General features: G+C 38.9%; 1 protein-coding gene across 1 annotated transcript in view; it reads left to right on the forward strand.

Moving 5' to 3' along the window:
- The window catches only part of fbxo32 (F-box protein 32), a 34,219-nt gene extending 15,672 nt beyond the window's left edge, over nt 1–18,547 (forward strand). Inside the window, exons 3-9 of the mRNA XM_008108224.3 lie at nt 246–295; nt 1,746–1,838; nt 8,101–8,194; nt 9,066–9,250; nt 11,842–12,024; nt 13,089–13,232; nt 13,868–18,547. Of these exons, the coding sequence (XP_008106431.1) occupies nt 246–295; nt 1,746–1,838; nt 8,101–8,194; nt 9,066–9,250; nt 11,842–12,024; nt 13,089–13,232; nt 13,868–13,957 (839 nt within the window). The 3' untranslated portion in view covers nt 13,958–18,547. The remainder of the gene's footprint in view (nt 1–245; nt 296–1,745; nt 1,839–8,100; nt 8,195–9,065; nt 9,251–11,841; nt 12,025–13,088; nt 13,233–13,867) is intronic.
- The last annotated feature ends 331 nt before the right edge of the window (nt 18,548–18,878 follow it).

Here is an 18,878-nt window from a genome sequence, read left to right on the forward strand (position 1 = left end):
CATCTTAACTATAGTGTAAACCCAACTTGATTAACCATGGTTTGTTTCTCTACACCACAATTAAGGGCCCTTCCACACAGTCATATAACCGAGAATACTAAGACTTTTAAATGTGAAGAATTTGGAAGCAAACATAATCAGTTATGCTGCTGTTTCATGAGACAACAAACAAAATGAGGCAAATTAGGATGAGCTTAATTTTTATATGGCTTTAAATGAAGAATATTTATTTTTTGTTTGAACAGACTTTCATCAAGAAAAGTGGATTTATGTGCACAAGGGAAGCACAAAAGAAGTGAGTATCCATTGTTATTTTAAACTGTGTAATTTTGCCTAAAATAGCATCTGTTTATTCATAGCCAGAAATGTCTTATAGCTGAGCAAAGTCATTCTAATACAATGAGTAATGCTTACATATACACACACACACACACACACACACACACATATATGGGTGCTGACTTTGAGTGGTAAACCTCAGCTATCTTGAATTTTGCATACTTGTTAACTGGTAGTCATAGCTGATATAATTATAAGGTGTTTCCCTTGGAGGACCATACCATTTCAGAAATGCTGGCAAGAAACAACATACTATACTTTCCTATTTCATAATCTCCTTAGGAGCCCCGGTGGCGAAGTGTGTTAAAGCACTGAGCTGCTGAACTTGCAGACCAAAGGGTCCCAGGTTCAAATCCCGGGAGTGGAGTGAGCGCCCGCTGTTAGCTCCAGCTTCTGCCAACCTAGCAGTTCGAAAACATGCCAATGTGAGTAGATCAATAGGTACTGCTCCGGCGGGAAGGTAACGGCGCTCCAGGCAGTCATGACGGCCACATGACCTTGGAGGTGTCTACGGACAACGCCAGCTCTTCGGCTTAGAAATGGAGATGAGCACCAATCCCCAGAGTCAGACATGACTGGACTTAACGTCAGGGGAAACCTTTACCTTTACCTTAATCTCTCTACCTAACTAGCAAGGAAGATGGAACTCTCGTCTATTTTCCCCTTGATTTTTTAAGCATCTATACCAGTGGCTCTCAACCTGTGGGTCCCCAGATGTTTTGACCTTCAACTCCCAGAAATCCTAACAGCTGGTAAACTGGCTGGGATTTCTGGGAGTTGTAGGCCAAAACACCTGGGGACCTACAGGTTGAGAACCACTGATCTATATGAAGCCAGCGTAGTGCAGGGCTTTGGCCAGGGTTCATTTCCTCTGGGTGTCCTTGGATGCATCACACATTCTTCACTCCAGAAAACCCTACAAGAGGGTCACTTTAAGTTCTCCATAAGTTGGAAACAGGGACACAGCAACGAAAAATTTGAAGGCAGTTTTTAATGGGCGTTGGAACTTGTTTGCTATGGAGTGATGGCCACATATATTCTTAAGAGGTGTATAGCACTGTGCCATATCATTTTGATGAATGAAATGAATACCAAAATACTTCCCAAGTGGTATTCCAAAGATTTTTCGTATTGTGAAAATTCATAAGAGATGGCATTGTGGATAATCGGAAGGTCAGTGGAAGGGAGACTGGCAGAGATAGGGATAGAGTCCACTATTGCTGTTTAAGAAGGTGTTTTAGTGGGGGATCAACTCATAGTGCTCTAAACAGGGATCCTGTTCCTTTGAAATGCATTAGAGTCAATGTTCCACTGTAGCACTAGCTTTGGACCATCTGCTCGCTTGACTTTCTTCAAAACCCTAAATACATATGAATCACATTTTTTGTCACTTTCTCTTGTTTTAGCGCCATGGCTACTGCACTCTGGGAGAAGCTTTCAATAGACTGGATTTCTCAAATGCCATTCTGGACTCCAGGCGGTTCAATTATGTCGTACGGGTGAGTATAAGAGGTAACTTAGCCCACTTGAGCATTGTAGATGGGACTTTCAAAAAACCCACGGAGGAGAGGAACGTGAATGTACAAAAGTGTCTTCATGATGCTCCAGAGTTAGGCTTCAATATTTGGCCTTACGAGACATAGCCTTGGGCAGCAGTTTGGTCAAAAATCCCAAAACATATAATAAAATGTCAAACCAGATGTGACTTCTGGTCGAATTGTGGTTTTGATTTTTTTTGGTTTGGGGACTTAGAGGCAAGCAGAAACAACATATTTAGGTAAAAGAAAAAACATAGAGAAACTTTGGTGGGTCTTTAGCTCAGAAAAGCATTGCAGGAGGAGGCTATTTATGGCCAATGGGGTGGACTTTTCAGACCCGTATTCATCCTAAACCACGACTAAAGAGCAAGAAAGTATTCAAGTCTATCGTCAGATGCTTGAATGAGCATGCAACCCAAAATTCAGTTAAAAACTACTATGCTTACACTATGGTTTAGTAACATATCTGATCCAGGCTACAGAATAAAACTTTGGGGTGAGAAAATGTCACTAATACACGCACACGTGAGCATGCACATACTTGCAAAACAAGCTCTCTGTGAGCTGTGCTACAAAAACTGAAGTATAATTCCAGCATGATTCACTCTAGATAGCAACTAATCAGAGAGGATAATAGTTTTTTAAAAATTTTCCCATTCAAACATTATTTAGCCCAGCAAAAGTCCCTGCAACAATTGTTTACTTACCTATAGCAGAAGCATTAACAATGCGATCTCTTCTGTAAGCGGAAACTGTCGAGGGCAGAATTTTGCTCCTCCAGAATTCTGTGCATAACCACCTTATAGACCACTCTTACCACCTTAAAATCCCTCCAAACCACCTCCAAAACCATTTCAGAACATTGCCATGAAATAATAGTAGCCACCAAAAAAGCAAAATTGTTTTTAAAAATTTATGGCAGAAGAATTCAAGCAAATACAAAAGCAAGATTAGCATCCGCGATGTACAGAATCCCTTTGTTTGAGCCATTTTCAACTTTTACTTTTTGTCCGCACTAATATTGGAACACGTGGAGGCTGAAACATTTGAGCGCTAATGACTGTTTTTCCCTAACCAGGTCTCCATTTCCTGCAGCCTCAGGAATTGTGTGTTATGTATGTCAGCTATAACCTCGAAGCTCTCTGATTCAAACTGGCTGGCGGTTTGGCCAAGAGAGAATATGTTCCTTCCATCCACTATAGCTCAAATAAGAACACGATGTTTTAAATGCATTGATCCTGTTGGCCAAGTCCCTGGAGCGTAATAGCTCACACTTTAAAATACCCATAAATAGTTAAGCAGCCCACATTTGCTTCTGAAAGACTTCAAAGAGACGTAAAATTATCATCTTGAAGCCTGCCTCTCCAAAGGCAATAGAAAAACCAGGAACAAGCCAGCAAATATTAATGTGTTTCAAATGGTGCCATATCCATAGACTGAACTATGATGATTTTTATACTTATGTTGAATGGGTACACCCACACTAGAAATAATGCAATTTGGCTCCATCTTAATTGCTATGTCTCAATGCTATGGAATCGTGAAAGCTGCAGTTTTACAAGATCTGTAGCCTTCTCTGCCAAAGAGTGCTGTTGCCTCACCAAATGACACATTCCAGGATTCCATAGGACTGAGTGGTATCAAACTGCATTAATTCTACAGTATAGATGCATTCTATGACAGTCCCTATAGCAGCACCCCCACGGATGTTGCTATATATATATATAGAAGCAGCTGTGTTTCCGTTTCTCAAGTCGCTCCTGACACAAAAAAAGCTATGTTAATTCATAAATACACACACATACACATTGCCAAGTTTTCAAAAATGTCAGTAAAGAACAGCTGAAATTCATAGCATGCAGGGTTGACCATCAGCAAATAGCTATTAGCAAGTTGTGATCTGCCTACATACCAAACAGGAGCTTTGATTTCTGTGAACCAAGCCATGCATTTTTCTGCAGCATGAATATATTTTTCCACACTTACCAATAACATATTGTATATGTTACGGATTAATGATGATAAATGGAAGCTCTTACTTGTTCCCGCGATCTAGAGTCACCCGCAGGACAATAACATGCCACACAGGTTTGCAGAACAAAAGTACAGGAACTTTACTGATTCCAAGATATCAAAAAAGTAGTACAATAGAATCTCACTTATCCAACATAAATGGGCTGGTAGCGAATATGTTGGATAATAAGGAGGGATTAAGGAAAAGCCTATTACACATCAAATTAGGTTATGATTTTACAAATTAAACACCAAAACATCATGTTTAACAACAAATTTGACAGAAAAGGTAGTTCAATACGCAGTAATGCTATGTAGTAATTACTGTATTTACGAATTTAGCACTACAAAAATGCGTTGGATAATCCAGAATGTTGGATAAGCGAGTGTTGGATAAGTGAGACTCTACTGTATTTACAATGGTCCCTCTGATCACTTACAGAAGTCCGCAGTCATAAACAGTCCTTTCTCAGTCCAGAAATCTGTTTCAGAGAAGAATACAGTTCTGGTTCTTCTCCCACTTTTCTCAGCAGCAAACAGGTCTCAAAATAGCAAGGCCTTTCTGAGTACACACTGCTCTCTAGCAGTACTCAGCCAGCACCGAAAAACTTGTCCAAACTGGTTCTGCAGCAGCAGAACAGAAACATTATCAAAATCAATCCCCAGGTCTTTGCAGGCTGAGCCAGTTGGCTTCATGCACTTCATTTTTCAGTTAACACACACACTACAGTGTCTTTGCAAACCATGGTAGTATACACATATGTCTTTATGAAAGGTTCATACCCTCAAAATACAGGATTTTTGAGCATCAAGTTTAGCCTTTGTATTAGGAAGAACTTTGCAACCCTTAAACAACAAACACTTGGCAATCTGAACTCTGTCTCTCTCTGCATCTACATTGCAGAATGAATGCAGTTTGATACGACTTTAACTGCCATGGCTCAAGGTTATAGATTCTTGGAGTTGTAGTTTGGCGAGAAACCAGCACTGTTTAGCAGAAAAGGCTAAAACTACAACTCACAGGATTCCAGAGCCTTGAACCATGGTATTCTGGAGAGGTAACCCTAAATTAATCAGGATTACAGAAGAAATGGTTCAAAGCAAAACATATAAAAGGCTGCACAGAGTTTTTACTCCGTGACTCCTCGGTTGTCCAAATTCGAGGCCGCTTTGCTCTTAGTCGAGGTGTTCTTTATAGGCAGATGACAGTGACACATGCCTTGCTCCAAAGGAATTTGCCATGTGATACACCCTGAGCTGTGTTTTGCAACAGATCCCTTTGCTGTCTCTTGTGGTCGCATGAGCCAGAATGAATGTATTCATTTCCCAGGGGAAATCCAAAGACACCGATTCCAGGGGAATTGTGTTACAGCACACGGGGCCAAGAGAGCAGGGCAAGTTGTAAGCAGTAACATTGCGAGTAAAGTTTCAAGCAGTGGTAGATGGATAACTTTTTTAAAACCCACTGAAGTTGTTTTAAACGTTTATGCACAAAAACAGTAAGATTTTGAAAACTATGGATTTTCTACACTGTAGAATTAATGCAATTTGACTCCGCTTTAACTTCCATGGCCTAATGCTATGCAATCATGGGAGTAATAGTTTTGCAAGGCCAGAATGTGGATGCCTCACCACCTTAACTGCCAATGGAATTATGGGAGTTGTAGTTTGGTGAGGCACCAGTTCTGTTTGGCAAAGAAGGCTACAGCACTTGTAAAACTACAACTCTCATGCTTCCATAGCATTGAACCAGACCAAGTAAAGTTCTATCCAACTGCATTAATTCTCCAGTGTAGATGCACTCCCCTAGATAGGAGCTTGTTCTAAAAATATACATGTTCAGATGCTGAGCATGGCACATGTTTTAGTCTTTTCAGCTGGTACCACTTTGGATATGAATGTGCACAATGCAGGTTTGCACAGTCGAAATCATCCCTGCTCCATCATTGTCCTGCACATGTTTCTTCTTCTAGTTCATTCTGGGCTTATTTTGCAAAATGCACACCTGTGTTGTGCCTGCATTTTGCTTTATGCTTCAGTTCCCTGAAGTGGTGAGTCATAGAAATAAAGCTGATTAACCGGTGTTAGGCAGCTTAGCCAATTAGCCGTGGCTCTTTTTCCATCCTCCTCACTTTATGCCTATCATGTGGCCAGGCAAGGTATTAATAGCATTGCCCGCCCAGAAGAACCATCTGTTGGCATTCAAGTTTGGCCGGAAAGATAAACAGAAGAGTGGATCAGTCACCCGCGGCCACTTTGCTGCCGGGAGCTGATAGTCACACGGCGGTGACAGCGCTGAGTAAAATGGACAAGTGGCTCGAGAAGGGGGGGGGGAGATATCCTCTATTTCATCTTTTTCCTCCCTTTGCCATGTGCTCTAGGTTTATGGAAAGGTGACAATAACACTAAATAAACCCTTGTCATAGATTCCACGTGGAACAAACAATTCAGCCCATGATTTAGCATACTCTTTTTGTCATCCTAACAGAAGTTGGAAACCAGAAGTATCGCTACTGGGAGGGTTATTGTTCCCCACAATTAAGAATTATGCCCCCCATTGAAATTTTCGACCAGTTCCCAAGTTTCTAGCATTGCAAAGAGTGAGACATTGAAAATCAGTTCATACCAGAAGATATCTACACTGTAGAATTAATGTAGTTTGACACCAATTTTAACTACTATGGCTCAATGCTGTGGAATCATAGGAATTGTAATTTGGAGAGGTACCAGCACTCTTTGGCAGAGAAGGCTAAAGACCATGGCACACTACAACTCCCACGACCCCATGACATAGAGCCTTGGCAGTTAAAAGTGGTGTCAGACCACATTAATTCTACAATGTGGACTACCCCAGAACTCATATTTGCATGTTTACGTTCCCTTTGTCACTTCGCTTGCCACTTTTCTTTGGGCACCTAAACTGCGTTTCTAAATGCTCAATTTATGGTTTGAAATTTGGGGACTGAAGAAAAGTTTTCCAAATCGTACTTGGAAAGGATGGTGCTTTTATTTTTATTTTTTATCCCCTGTAGCTGCCTCCCTAAATTGCTAAAATTTGTCCATGGTCTCCATTCCAGGGCTTTGCAATTACAACTTGAAAAAGTAAATACATAAATACACTGTCACATAATCCAGTTCAAAACAGATAATCTGGACACAGAAACTAGATTATATGGCAATGCAGATGGAGCCTGAGACCATGAACTACCAGTGATCAATTGGCTGAACAGCTGTGAACATAAGCTAACAAACAAACATACCAGTGTCTCCTATTAACTGGTTTCCTGCTCATCCAAACCAACAATCTGTAGTTAATAATTTTAGAACAAGCCAGGATATAAAGCCATAGTTTAAAGTTGGCTTGAGATCCCAGTTTAGTGTTGCAGCTGGAAAAGAAACTTGAATTCTTTGATTTCTTTGCTCCTATCACAAAGAGAAGAGCAAAGAAGGCTAACAAGGCTTGCTTGCATCTTGGTTTATTAAGGTGAAATATTGGAAGTGATTTCCATGTAGTGTGTAAAAGTATAGACTTGGCTGGCTCTATAGTGCAGACTTAATTCAGTTTTACACTTTGATTGCCATGGCTTAGCTGCAGATAATGCTGAGATAGGTTTGCCATAAACTGGAAATGACTTAAAGGCACACAACAACACAAAGAGCAATGAAACCATAAGGAACAGTGAACTTAAACGTTGATGTATGTCTGTTGAAAAGCAATAAATTACTTTCCTTATCAGTAGCAAGAAAGGGAATTGAATCTGAGCTAGTGTGATCTGGAGTGAAAATGGTGAAAAATGGGCTCTTGGATCTTGCAAACTTGATTCAAAATTTTAGGACCATGAAATATATATGCTACAGTAGAAGACTACTCTCCATCATGCCTTTTTCAGGGGGTGTTTGGCTCTCTCAAACTGTGTGGTCAGTGTTTTGCAAAGCTACTTAGATGGCCCCAATTTATTTTCCTCTGTTGTCACTTTTAATGACTCGGCTTAGTAATCAAACCAACAAGAAGAGGCATCCAGATTGCAATCGCTTAAGCTCTAGCATCTGTCTTTCCCACTTCTCCTCCACTCCACTCCCTGTTGGAAAAAGTCAGGCAGGCAACAAACAAGTTTCTGAACTCTTTTGCTGTGCGTCATATGACCAGAAAGCCAAGATTAGAAAGGTGTCTTTGTGCCGGGAAAGGCTAAAATCTTATTTTTGTCCACAGCTGTTGGAGCTGATAGCAAAGTCCCAGCTAACATCCCTGAGTGGAATCGCCCAGAAAAACTATATGAATATCTTGGAAAAAGTAGTACAAAAAGGTAAAAACAAAGATCCAAACCTAGGGTTTGTGAGCAAACATGCACTCTGTATCTTTTTAGTTTTAACACTGCAGCCCATATTTAGGCTTTGATGGGGTAAACAGATCTAAACATTAGGTAATAGATCTAAAAGAAAGTGGATAATAGCTTAATGTTTTGCTGTATCTACACCATGGATAATACCATGAATTATTATCAGGGCAATGCTTTACGCCTTGGTTAGCTATCCTGAGTGATGTGGGATGATTGAAAAACTATGGCATAGTTTTACCTAAGTATAGTACATTTGGGACAGGACTGTATCATGTAAAAGTCCTGACTGAAAGCTCCATACAAAGGAATTTCCTATATATAGAAAGCTTGGTCACCCAGTTTAGCTTAGTTCGGAACCAGTCCCATGATGTGCTGTTTTTCTACCTATAGGGAATATTTTGTTATAAAATGATACAGTCTGGAGTGTTATAGCCCTGACATTATGTAGACAACTGAGTAAGAATGAGGTTTAGATAATCCTCTTGCTCTAAGATATAATCGCCAATAAAAGAGAGAAAATAATGGTAATGGTAATGATCATTTAGACGCTTTTAAAACCAATGAGACAAGTTAATCCCAGTTAAACTGGATCTTACTTATATGATGGGACTTAAGAGCCACTAATTTTCACCTCCATCAGAGTGCATTTGTCTCCCACAACTTCTCAGTTGGGTATTGGTCCATCCTTTGAGTCTTGAAAACTATTGGGAAATACATTCCTCAAGTTATAAGGGCCAGGGTGCTTGTAATAGGACATGGATTTCTTTAAGTGTTTGCTCTGGCTTTATCTGTCGTTTTGATTGGTTCTAATACTTTTCTGTTGCCTTTTCCCCATAAGTTCTGGAGGATCAGCAGAACATCAGGCTAATAAGAGAGCTGCTGCAGACTCTTTATATGTCACTTTGCACCTTGGTCCAAAGCGTTGGCAAGTCTGTTCTGGTGGGGAATATCAACATGTGGGTCCATAGGATGGAGACAATTCTGCACTGGCAGCAGCAGTTGAACAATATCCAAATCACTCGGGTAAGTGAGAATCCTGGCTTTTAACAGTGTAGTTGAAACTCAGCTGCTCCACCTGCCCTGAAACTTTATATCACATTCCCAACTTGTTGTAAGTTGGATCATTCATAGATGTTCCCTGACAAAGCATTCAGAAAACACTCTAAGAGAGGCAGAACTTGAATTGTTCAAATCAGAATTCCAAGGAATTGGATCCATAAACCCAGTCTGAGAAGGTCTATCTCTACATAAGGAGGTTGTTTCTGTGTATTGTGCTATTGGACCAAAAACTGAAGGAGAAAATTATATTGCATATAATCTGGAACCACTTTGTTACCTGAAATGAACATTGCTATGGGCTTTTGAATGATTTATACCTTGGAAGACCTAGAAAATGCCTAGAAAAGTATTTTATACGTTCCCCAGCACAACTCTATGGTGAGATTAACTGGGACAACTCTACATATAATTGAATCACAGGACCTGTCTTTGAGATTGCAATGACAACTCTGCCTTCTAGAGTCTACACATGACACCTGAGCAAAAGTAGACTAGGTACAAAGATATCTGGGGAAGCAGGACTTTTAGTGTCATACAGATCTGGCTTTTGTGTTCCAATCTATTCACATTATTAGGACTACATGAAAATGAATAAATTGCTGATTACGGTTACTGTCATGCCTGCAGATGACATCTGTTGGTTGTGTAAGCCATCTGGTTCAACTCACTATGGAAAATACAGAAATGCAGTGTCTCTCCAAGCAGTTTTTCTCATTTCTAGGTCTAATATCTTTAAGTGTGAAATACCTTCACTATCACCAGCCAGCATTGTCCATAGATAACTGGACAAAATTACTTAAACACACAGAATCCCATGCTTACATGACCAACTTTTTGAGGCTGTGAGTTGGGGTGAAGAAAGTTTTATCCAGTGTCATCTGGGTTTGCATGATTGAAAGATCCTATGCCTAGGGCAGTGGTTCTCAAAATTTTAATTTTGTTCTTTTGTTATCAAACACGTTAGCAAGCATGGGCAACAATCAGGACTTCTGGGAATTGGAGTCCAAAAATATCCTAAGGGCCAAAATTTGAGATCAAATATCCTAGAGTTTCCCTGCTCACAAGTAATTAATCTCTGGGCACAAACATCCTTTCTGAAATGTCATGATAATGTTGATTTAAAAGATCACTGTGAGCACCTGTCACTAATAAATGGAAGATGTCATGGGAACTGCTATAAGGATGTTTGGAACAATTCTGTCTCAAAGTAAACATAATGTCTGAGAGCACCTTCCACTGTCACTGGTAAGGAAGAATGTTTACCAGACATTTGTGCCAAAAAAAAGTAGGAAAGAAGAGGAAGAGAGATGTGAAGGGTATTGCAAACACATGGACGTTTACAATAAACAGAATAACAGAGTAATTATGCTTCTGACAAAGCAACAGAGCGAAATAATTTCTTTTTTGGAACTGCCAGGATTTGATTAGGTAATTTAGAGGTGGGGATAACATTTGCCAAGAAAGTGATTCTTTGTGTAGAAATTGTGAATCTTGTCTTGATAATAAAAAGTGATATACTTGTGTTTTCAAGTCATCCAGAGTTGTTTCTCCTAAAAAACCAATGTTTGCAAAGCACTGGGAAGCAAAAGTCTCTGATTGCTGAGACATTTGGCTCACCCAGCTACTTATACCCTGAAGCTAGGCTAAAGCATAACACTGAACTCCATTTGTTGATGTTGCCATCCTTTAAGTTGCTTCCGAGTTGTGGCATCTCCAAGGCAAATTTTTTACATGTTTTTCTGGGGCTGAGAGTGTATAACTCACCCATTGACCTAAGAAAAATATTACAGGTGGGATTAAATACTTGCCTTTAAGATGCTGTATGTACACCCAGGGCTCAAACTGCATTGATTTCAATTTTAGTACAAATTAAAACTTTATGCCAATGTTACATTGATATGATAGTTTTTCACAAAACAATTTCTGCCGTGTCTTTGTATAACTGAAAACTCTTTTCCTCCTCACACATACATAAACAGAGAGTTCAATTAATCTGTATCCTCCAATACTTATTGGTTGAAATTATTCCAGAGTAAGGGGGGGGGGGCATCCTTCTGTGTTTTCCCATATTTGCTGATTTCCCACATGATTATTGCATTACTGAGTGACCTTTTGTGGTTACTGTCTACCTTTATGGGTGCATCTACGCTGTAGAATTAATACAGTTTGACACCACTTTAATTGTCATGGCTCAGTGTTTGGGAATCATGGAAGCTGTAGTTTAGCAAGTCACCAGCACTCTTTGGGAGAGAAACCTTATAATACTATAGTTGTTGATATAGTTTTAGTCTCCCCACCCAGAGTTGATGTTAATTTTCATAGTCTCATCTTTCAGAGTTCATGGTGACCTATAGCCCTGTCCCAGTTTTATACTCTGCTTAAAAATTAAAAATGTGCATACAATAATTGTTTATGTCCTGGCTTTATTCAGTGGGCAAGCCTGTCTGTTCTCCTTCAAGTACAAGGGCACTCATTAATTAGTGTTTGTTAAAAGCGCGATAACATCATATGTATCATCTATTTTCATAACATTATTATTTTGCTGTTTTTTCCAGCCTGCCTTGAAAGGCTTGACTTTCACAGACCTGCCTTTATGTTTACAATTAAATATCATGCAACGGCTGACTGATGGACGAGACCTCGTGAGCCTTGGACAGGTAGCTCCCAGCCTTCAAGTGCTCAGCGAAGACAGGCTACTATGGAAAAGACTTTGTCATTACCACTTCACAGACAGACAGGTAATGGGGCAGCAGGGTACGAAGCTGTCCAAATTTCAAGCCAACAAACAAGAAAAAAGTTGTTAAAAAAGAGGCCCGAGTCTTATTTAGCTTTCATCCATCCACTAATCCATCTAGATTAATCTTGAATAGTGAACATTATATGGCAAAGCATCTGGAGAGAGGACACCAATTATCTGCCAAGTTCCTTTTGCCAAAGAACCAAACATTTTTCACAAGTTACTTTCTTCTTCAGTAGTTAGATTAGCTGCAAAAAGTTAAATAAAGCAAGGCAAAATCTAAAAAAGGATCACACTGAAAGGTCCAGCTGCACATACTGTTTTCTCCAGCATTGCATGGTTCCTAGTATTCCTTATGTGTTTATCTTTCAAAACACAATATTTCTTTTATTTTATTTTTAGTTTATATAATTGTGTGATGCCTTAGTTCAATGCAAACACTTGTAGAAATGCTTCACATTCATTCGGAGGTCTTACAATCATCATTACACTTGGCCTCCTACTCTTGCCATATTGTGGATAGGATCCTACATTGAGCTTCTTTAAATTTACTTGATTGTTTACATGATGGTTGTACCTAATCACCCTTCTGCAAACTTGTGCAACCAATTGGGGAATGCATAGGGGCTATTTCTGCAGTCCCAGTGCATAAGGCTGCACAATGAAGGCACTGATGAATATTTACATGACATTAAAAATGTGCCACACAATAACTGGCATCCTTTTGCTAATCTGAGCAAGAGTGAACCTATTGAATCAACTGGCCAGTTCAGCCGATTCAATGGTTTCTGTTTTTGTTGAGATTAACAATAAGATTTGGGTCAATGTGAGTCCTGCGGTTGGACTGGATGGCTCTTTTACTACTGCAGGTGTAAGGGAGCATATATAGGTGTATGGCATCATCGGGATTCTGGCCTGAAGTTGTCTGCCTGTTTTTAAAAGGTTAATAAAGTCAGGTTCACTCTGAAAAGTGTAAAAAGTATAATTTTAGAGGCCATTTTCAGTCTCTTATGATTTGTACTTTTCAAATATTGAAGCAATTTACAAGCCTGTCTCCTGTTTCAGATACGCAAACGACTAATTTTGTCAGATAAAGGGCATTTGGATTGGAAGAAGATGTACTTCAAGCTTGTGAGATGCTATCCAAGGAAAGAGCAGTATGGAGACACCTTGCAACTGTGCAGACATTGCCATATTCTGTCTTGGAAGGTAGGTGATCAGCCCCAGATCTACTGAAGTATCTCATTGATGGCAACAAGCAAGTCTTATCTTGGTTCCAAAAAAGTATTGCTTTGGTGTGGAAGAAAAGAAGCAGGGACATCCATTAGCAACTGACAGTGGGGCAATGAATCAGCTCCAGATTTTGGTCTAAGCTGTAGAGTGGCTTTCCAAGTAGCTGAGCCTGTTTTCAGAAGGCCCAGCAACTTGGAGAGCTCCTTTGAAGTTTGGACTAAAATCCAGAGTGGATTCACCAGTCGCAATACCAGGGAGACCACCAGCCACCACTGACTCTGATCTGATCAGTCAACAGCATAAAATATCAACAGTTTGGGTTCCCTTTCCCATCCGCTTTTCTGCTCAAGCCCCTGATGGTGGCCTCTCTGAAACAATAATATTTTAATTGCTGTAGTGATAAGGAATTCATAATGTATTGAAATATGAATGCAGCAAAAAATAAATAAATAGCGAGGGCCCATGAGGTATAGTAGGGGAAAGTACTGAACTTTGAAATCTAAATATCAGTTACTTCTTGGCTGTACAGCTTTATTGGTTAACGTTACTGAGCTATTTACAAATACGCCATGAAAGCCAACTTTTAAAACCTGGAATGTTTTTGCTTTTAGGGCACCGATCATCCATGTACAGCTAACAATCCAGAGAGCTGCTCGACTTCTCTTTCACCCCAGGACTTCATCAACTTGTTTAGATTCTGAACTCCTGAACTATTTCAACTCTACAACTCACTATTCTGATGAAACCTTTTATACTGCCGAGGCCGAGCGAAACCTGTTCGACCTGTATATAGCTTGTAAATATTGCTGTTTGCTTCAAGAGGACAAGAGGATTTTAGGAGGCGAAGGGAGTCATCATTCAGTAACAATGAACTCTTTAAGATCTTGGCTTTCTAATCGGACTGTTCAATGTGAAAGGGAGTCCTTTGTAAACACAATGCTTTGTGAAAATTTTAGCACAATTGTAGAGAGGGATAATCCCAGAACTGCTTAAGAACTTCAAATGAAATTTGTTTTGTGTCCGTTTGAAATGTCTCTTTGGCTTCAAAGCCTGGGGAATTATGATTAGACAAAAATTGTCAGACTATTCCCTGTTCTAGGTTTTGTTTACAAGAGATATTTTATACCTAAGAGAGTTTCTTTTAGAAATACTTAGGAGATATCCTTTTATCCCTTTTTTAAAAAATGTACATACCACACCGTTTTCTACCTCTGAAGTGCTTTCCAACCAACCCAAGATACAATGTGAAGTGTTTGTACAGAGATTCGAAAAGACAGTGTTGATGGTGATAGCATATTCCTTTGTGTTATTAAGATGTGTTTTAATCTACTTCCTTTGGGGCAATATTTGAACAACTGAGTTCTAGGAAAGACAGAAAGACTGTCCAATTGTTGGGTTTTTTTATGGCTGGTGAGAACATTAAATGTATAGCAAAATTGTTGACTGAAATTTAGCTTGCTAGGCCAAACACATCATCCATATACACCTTCTAGGTATAGCCCAATGCTTTTTTGATGTGGCTGCAGTTTTGCACAACTGTTTTCAATAACAGATTGACTATATATACTGCGGTCAGAGTTGTCGGTGCTTTGATTTTCAAAGAGAAGCAATAATGAATTCTGGAAGGCAAGGTCCTATTAAAAAAACAACTTGCACAAATGCCTACAGGTTGAGCATCCCTTGCTTGGAAAGCCAAAATACTCCAAAATCTGAAATTGTATCCATGGAAAGCTGTGATAGTTGACCCTTTTGCTTTCTCAACTTTGTTTCATGCATAACATTATTTGAACATCTTTTCTAAAATTAGGCTGTAAAGTGTATAGATTTCCTATCTCCAAGCCCTATGTACATATATGCAAATACATGTATTCCAAAATTTAAAAATCCAAAACACTTCTGGTCCCAAGCATTTCAGTCAAGGCGTACTCAACCTATGTTAGATGCACAACTCTAGACCAGAGTTTCTCAAACTGTGCTCCTCCAGATGTTTTGGACTTCAGATCCCATAATTCCTAACAGCTGATAAACTGGCTGAGATTTCTGGGAGCTGAAGTCCAAAACACCTGAAAGAGCAGAGTTTGAGAAACATTGCTCTAGACTTTGAATAGGTAAGATCCATCGCTGGAAGACACTTATTTGTTAGCACCGGTGACTTGTTCTCTGAGTAATTTTGCAATTCTGGTATTCCATGCATGTAAAATACATGCGCTGTTGTAAGTTAAGAACCATTTCCAGTTGACTGCAGATTGCAGAATCAGGTTATCTATTGTCAGTGAAGTGAATAAGACAACAACATGCAGGGAACAAGGAAGCACATCCATTGATATTTGCGGAGAAGTGAAACTTACTCAAGTTGTTATCAATCTGAAAGAGATTTTGTTTGATTTTGTAGGAAGACTTTTCTCCCTGGGATTGTTTATATGTTTTAATGAGGAATGAATGAGGGATTCACTTCAAAGCTCTTTGTCAATACAAATATTACATGATGTGATTTCTGTGGAATTAATTCAAATTTATATTTGACTCTTGAGATTTCTAGGCCCCAATAGCCTTTGGATTTGCCAGGTTGCCCAAGTAAAACACCAATGTTCCCTGTTTATGTCTAAATATATGAAAAGTATCAAAATTGGTTATTCTAAAATCTGAATGTTCTCCATGAGGAAGAAATTCCCATTTGGACTGCATAATATGATAAAGTAGTATTCAGAAGCTTTCTAATGGTTTGAAAGGCAAAATCTGGAAAGTTTGCCCGATCAACCGTTTGTTAGAAATGCTTGTTTTCTTTCCATTTGTTATTGGGTCAGTTAAAAATGTAATAAATATGAAAAAAGTAGAGGAATATTCGGAATATAGAGAAAAATTAATGAAATGAATTAGTTTTCCTTAATCGGTTTAAGATTTTCATGTTGCTTCAATATATTGCAGTCAGAGTTGTTTTACATCATTTTGGGAATGTGTGGTATTTTTACCACGCTCATTTCTTGCATGAGTAGATCAAAACTGATTGATGGTAGCAGTTTGCTGTGAACCAAAAAACCAGAAACTGGAAAAGCGACTTCTTGGACTAAATATTCTGTCTGGCTGTGAGATTTTAGAATCATAGAATTGGAAGAGACCACACATTTTGACAGCTGCAATCCAATATAACTTTTTACAAATTTTGATAAATGCAATAGAGTCCTGGCCATCTTACTACATTCCAAAATCATTTTGGTTCCAAAATCACTTGTGGAAGTAGTTTAAAAATAGTAATAATAATTACAAGGGAAAAGCTAAAACCTGTCAAATACAAAGGATATTTACTTTCTGATCTTGGTTATGCATTGGTTCTGTAATATGTAGCCTAGAGGATTTTAATTAGCGATAGTAACCTTTGTTTGAATAAGCCGATATATGGTTTTTCTTTCGTTATTTTTCGGGCATGTCTGTTGAAATTGGCTAATCCTCAAAACTTCACATCTCATCCTGTCTGTACTATAGGCAGAGCAAAAGTATGGCTCAGATAGGCTGAATTATCTGAATAATAAACCAAAGAGCAAGGAAGTTCCTTCTTGTATTATATCCTTGCTTTGGAGCACCTTAACCAATATGTCCAGCTATTGACCCACAACTGGAGAAATTTGCTGTATGAGCATGCCCTCCAAAACAAGACTGAAGGCTGTTTAAAATGTTGTTGTGGTAGCCAAGGAAGTTGAGATGGTACAGAGATTGTTGACCTAATGGAGTATGGAAGTAGAAGCTGCTGCACAGATGTTGAGGTGGTTGATGTGGTTGATGTCTTAGCAGGGAAATTAAATTCAGTTGGCTCATTCTTGTGGTGCACATGTAATCAACTTAGGGTGCATCTACACTGTAGAATTAATCCAGTTTGACACTACTTTAACTACCGTGGCTCAATGCTGTGGAATCATAGGAATTGTAGTTTTGTGAGGTACCTGCCCTCTTTGGCAGAGAAGGGTACAGACGTTTTAAAAGTAGCTTCAAACTGCATTAGTTCTACAGTGTTATGCATCCTAGGAAATGGGAGTCAACTGCATGTACAATTGTATGCTTGAATTTTGTACGCTGGTGCAAAAATGAACAACTTGTGGCTTCATAAATTTTCTTGAAATTGCAAGTCCCATCAGACTTGGACTGCACAGTCAATGATAAAAAGGCTGATGGGAGTTGTAGTCCAACTACAACTGGAAGGCCACAAATAGATCACCTTTGTGTTAGGTAAATAATGCATTCAACAGCCAGGGGATGGCTCTTTTGCAAGTGATATGGAAAATGGCACACATACGTATTGTATTAGATTTCAGTGAGCCCCCTTTTTGCAAAAATCTAGAAAAGTGCTTCTTTTTGCTGTTTTTGACATTTGCTTCTTAAAAACATAAGAGAGGGGTGAAAACAATGCAATTCCATTGTTCAAATAAGTGGATCGCAGTGGCTGGAAGAAAGTTTTTGCTTGGATGTTTCTGGTTGCTATTGCGAATTGGTAGCCGGCCTGGGAATATTTTGAAGTTGTAGGAAAACATTGATAGCACATATTACAAGTGACAGCATTTCACTGGAGCGTGTTCATATGGGGAACTGTGATTGCTGCTGTTATTGTTGGTTTCAACTCTGTCAAATGCCCCTTATTTTGCCACATAGGAATTTTGCAGGATTGTGGTTTTTCTTTAGCATTGTAACAACACTCTTTCCACAATGGGTTTGAAGAGACAGAAAGCAAGGGCTTTCATATATATATATGACTTCTGAAAGTGATAGGTAAAATATCTGATCACATCAGCACTCCTGAAATGCTGGTTTTCAGTCATTCCTTAGAGAAACCTGAAAAATGTAGTTTTGTGAGGGGCACAATCTGAAGTTTTCTGAAAACAACCAATTGTCAAAATGGCTGGGAATGATGAGAGTTGTAGTCCAATGTGTGTGGAACTTGTCGGGTTGGTAAAGGCTGTCATAAAATAAAGTTCTCTGTGCCCTTTCTAAACTACATATTTCAGTATTAATTTTAAAAGAAACTTGTGTATAAAAGTGCTGTAAAAAGGACGCTTTTGTTTTAGGAATTGTGCTTCGCCTACTTGGTTTAAAAGAGTAGAGAAGGAGATTGTATATAAGGGGAAATGCCATTTCTCAAATAGACCACATGTATGAATGAGAAAGATTGTTCACATGTGTGTCATGCAATGTTTATTCACATTATCAGACAAAATATATATATGTATATGTATATTCACACAATCTCTTACTCTTCTGCCTCTTTGCATCAAACCAATTCTTGACAAATGAACTGAATATCCCTAGTTTATGTGGTATGACTTTTTTATTTTTCTGATTTTCTAAAACGTGTGAATTTTATACTATAGGTAATGCATATTGTCGCATAAGCATTGTTGGAACACAAATAAGGAGAAATTTCTGTCTGCACCTTGTACATAGGATTGTGACATTTTTCCTGACACTTTGTGTGAATCTGAATCCCCTTTGCTAAAATGTGTTCACTCTCAGACACATGGCCATTTTACTATACTTTTGCACTCTGTGTATGTACTTGTGTTGCTATTTTCCTTCCCAATTGGCAAGATGTTTCATATAATGAAACAATCCAAGTGGCAAAGAATTTGCCATGGATTA

Source organism: Anolis carolinensis, chromosome 4 (genome assembly GCF_035594765.1).
Source record: "Anolis carolinensis isolate JA03-04 chromosome 4, rAnoCar3.1.pri, whole genome shotgun sequence".
NCBI classification, from domain to species: domain Eukaryota; kingdom Metazoa; phylum Chordata; class Lepidosauria; order Squamata; family Dactyloidae; genus Anolis; species Anolis carolinensis.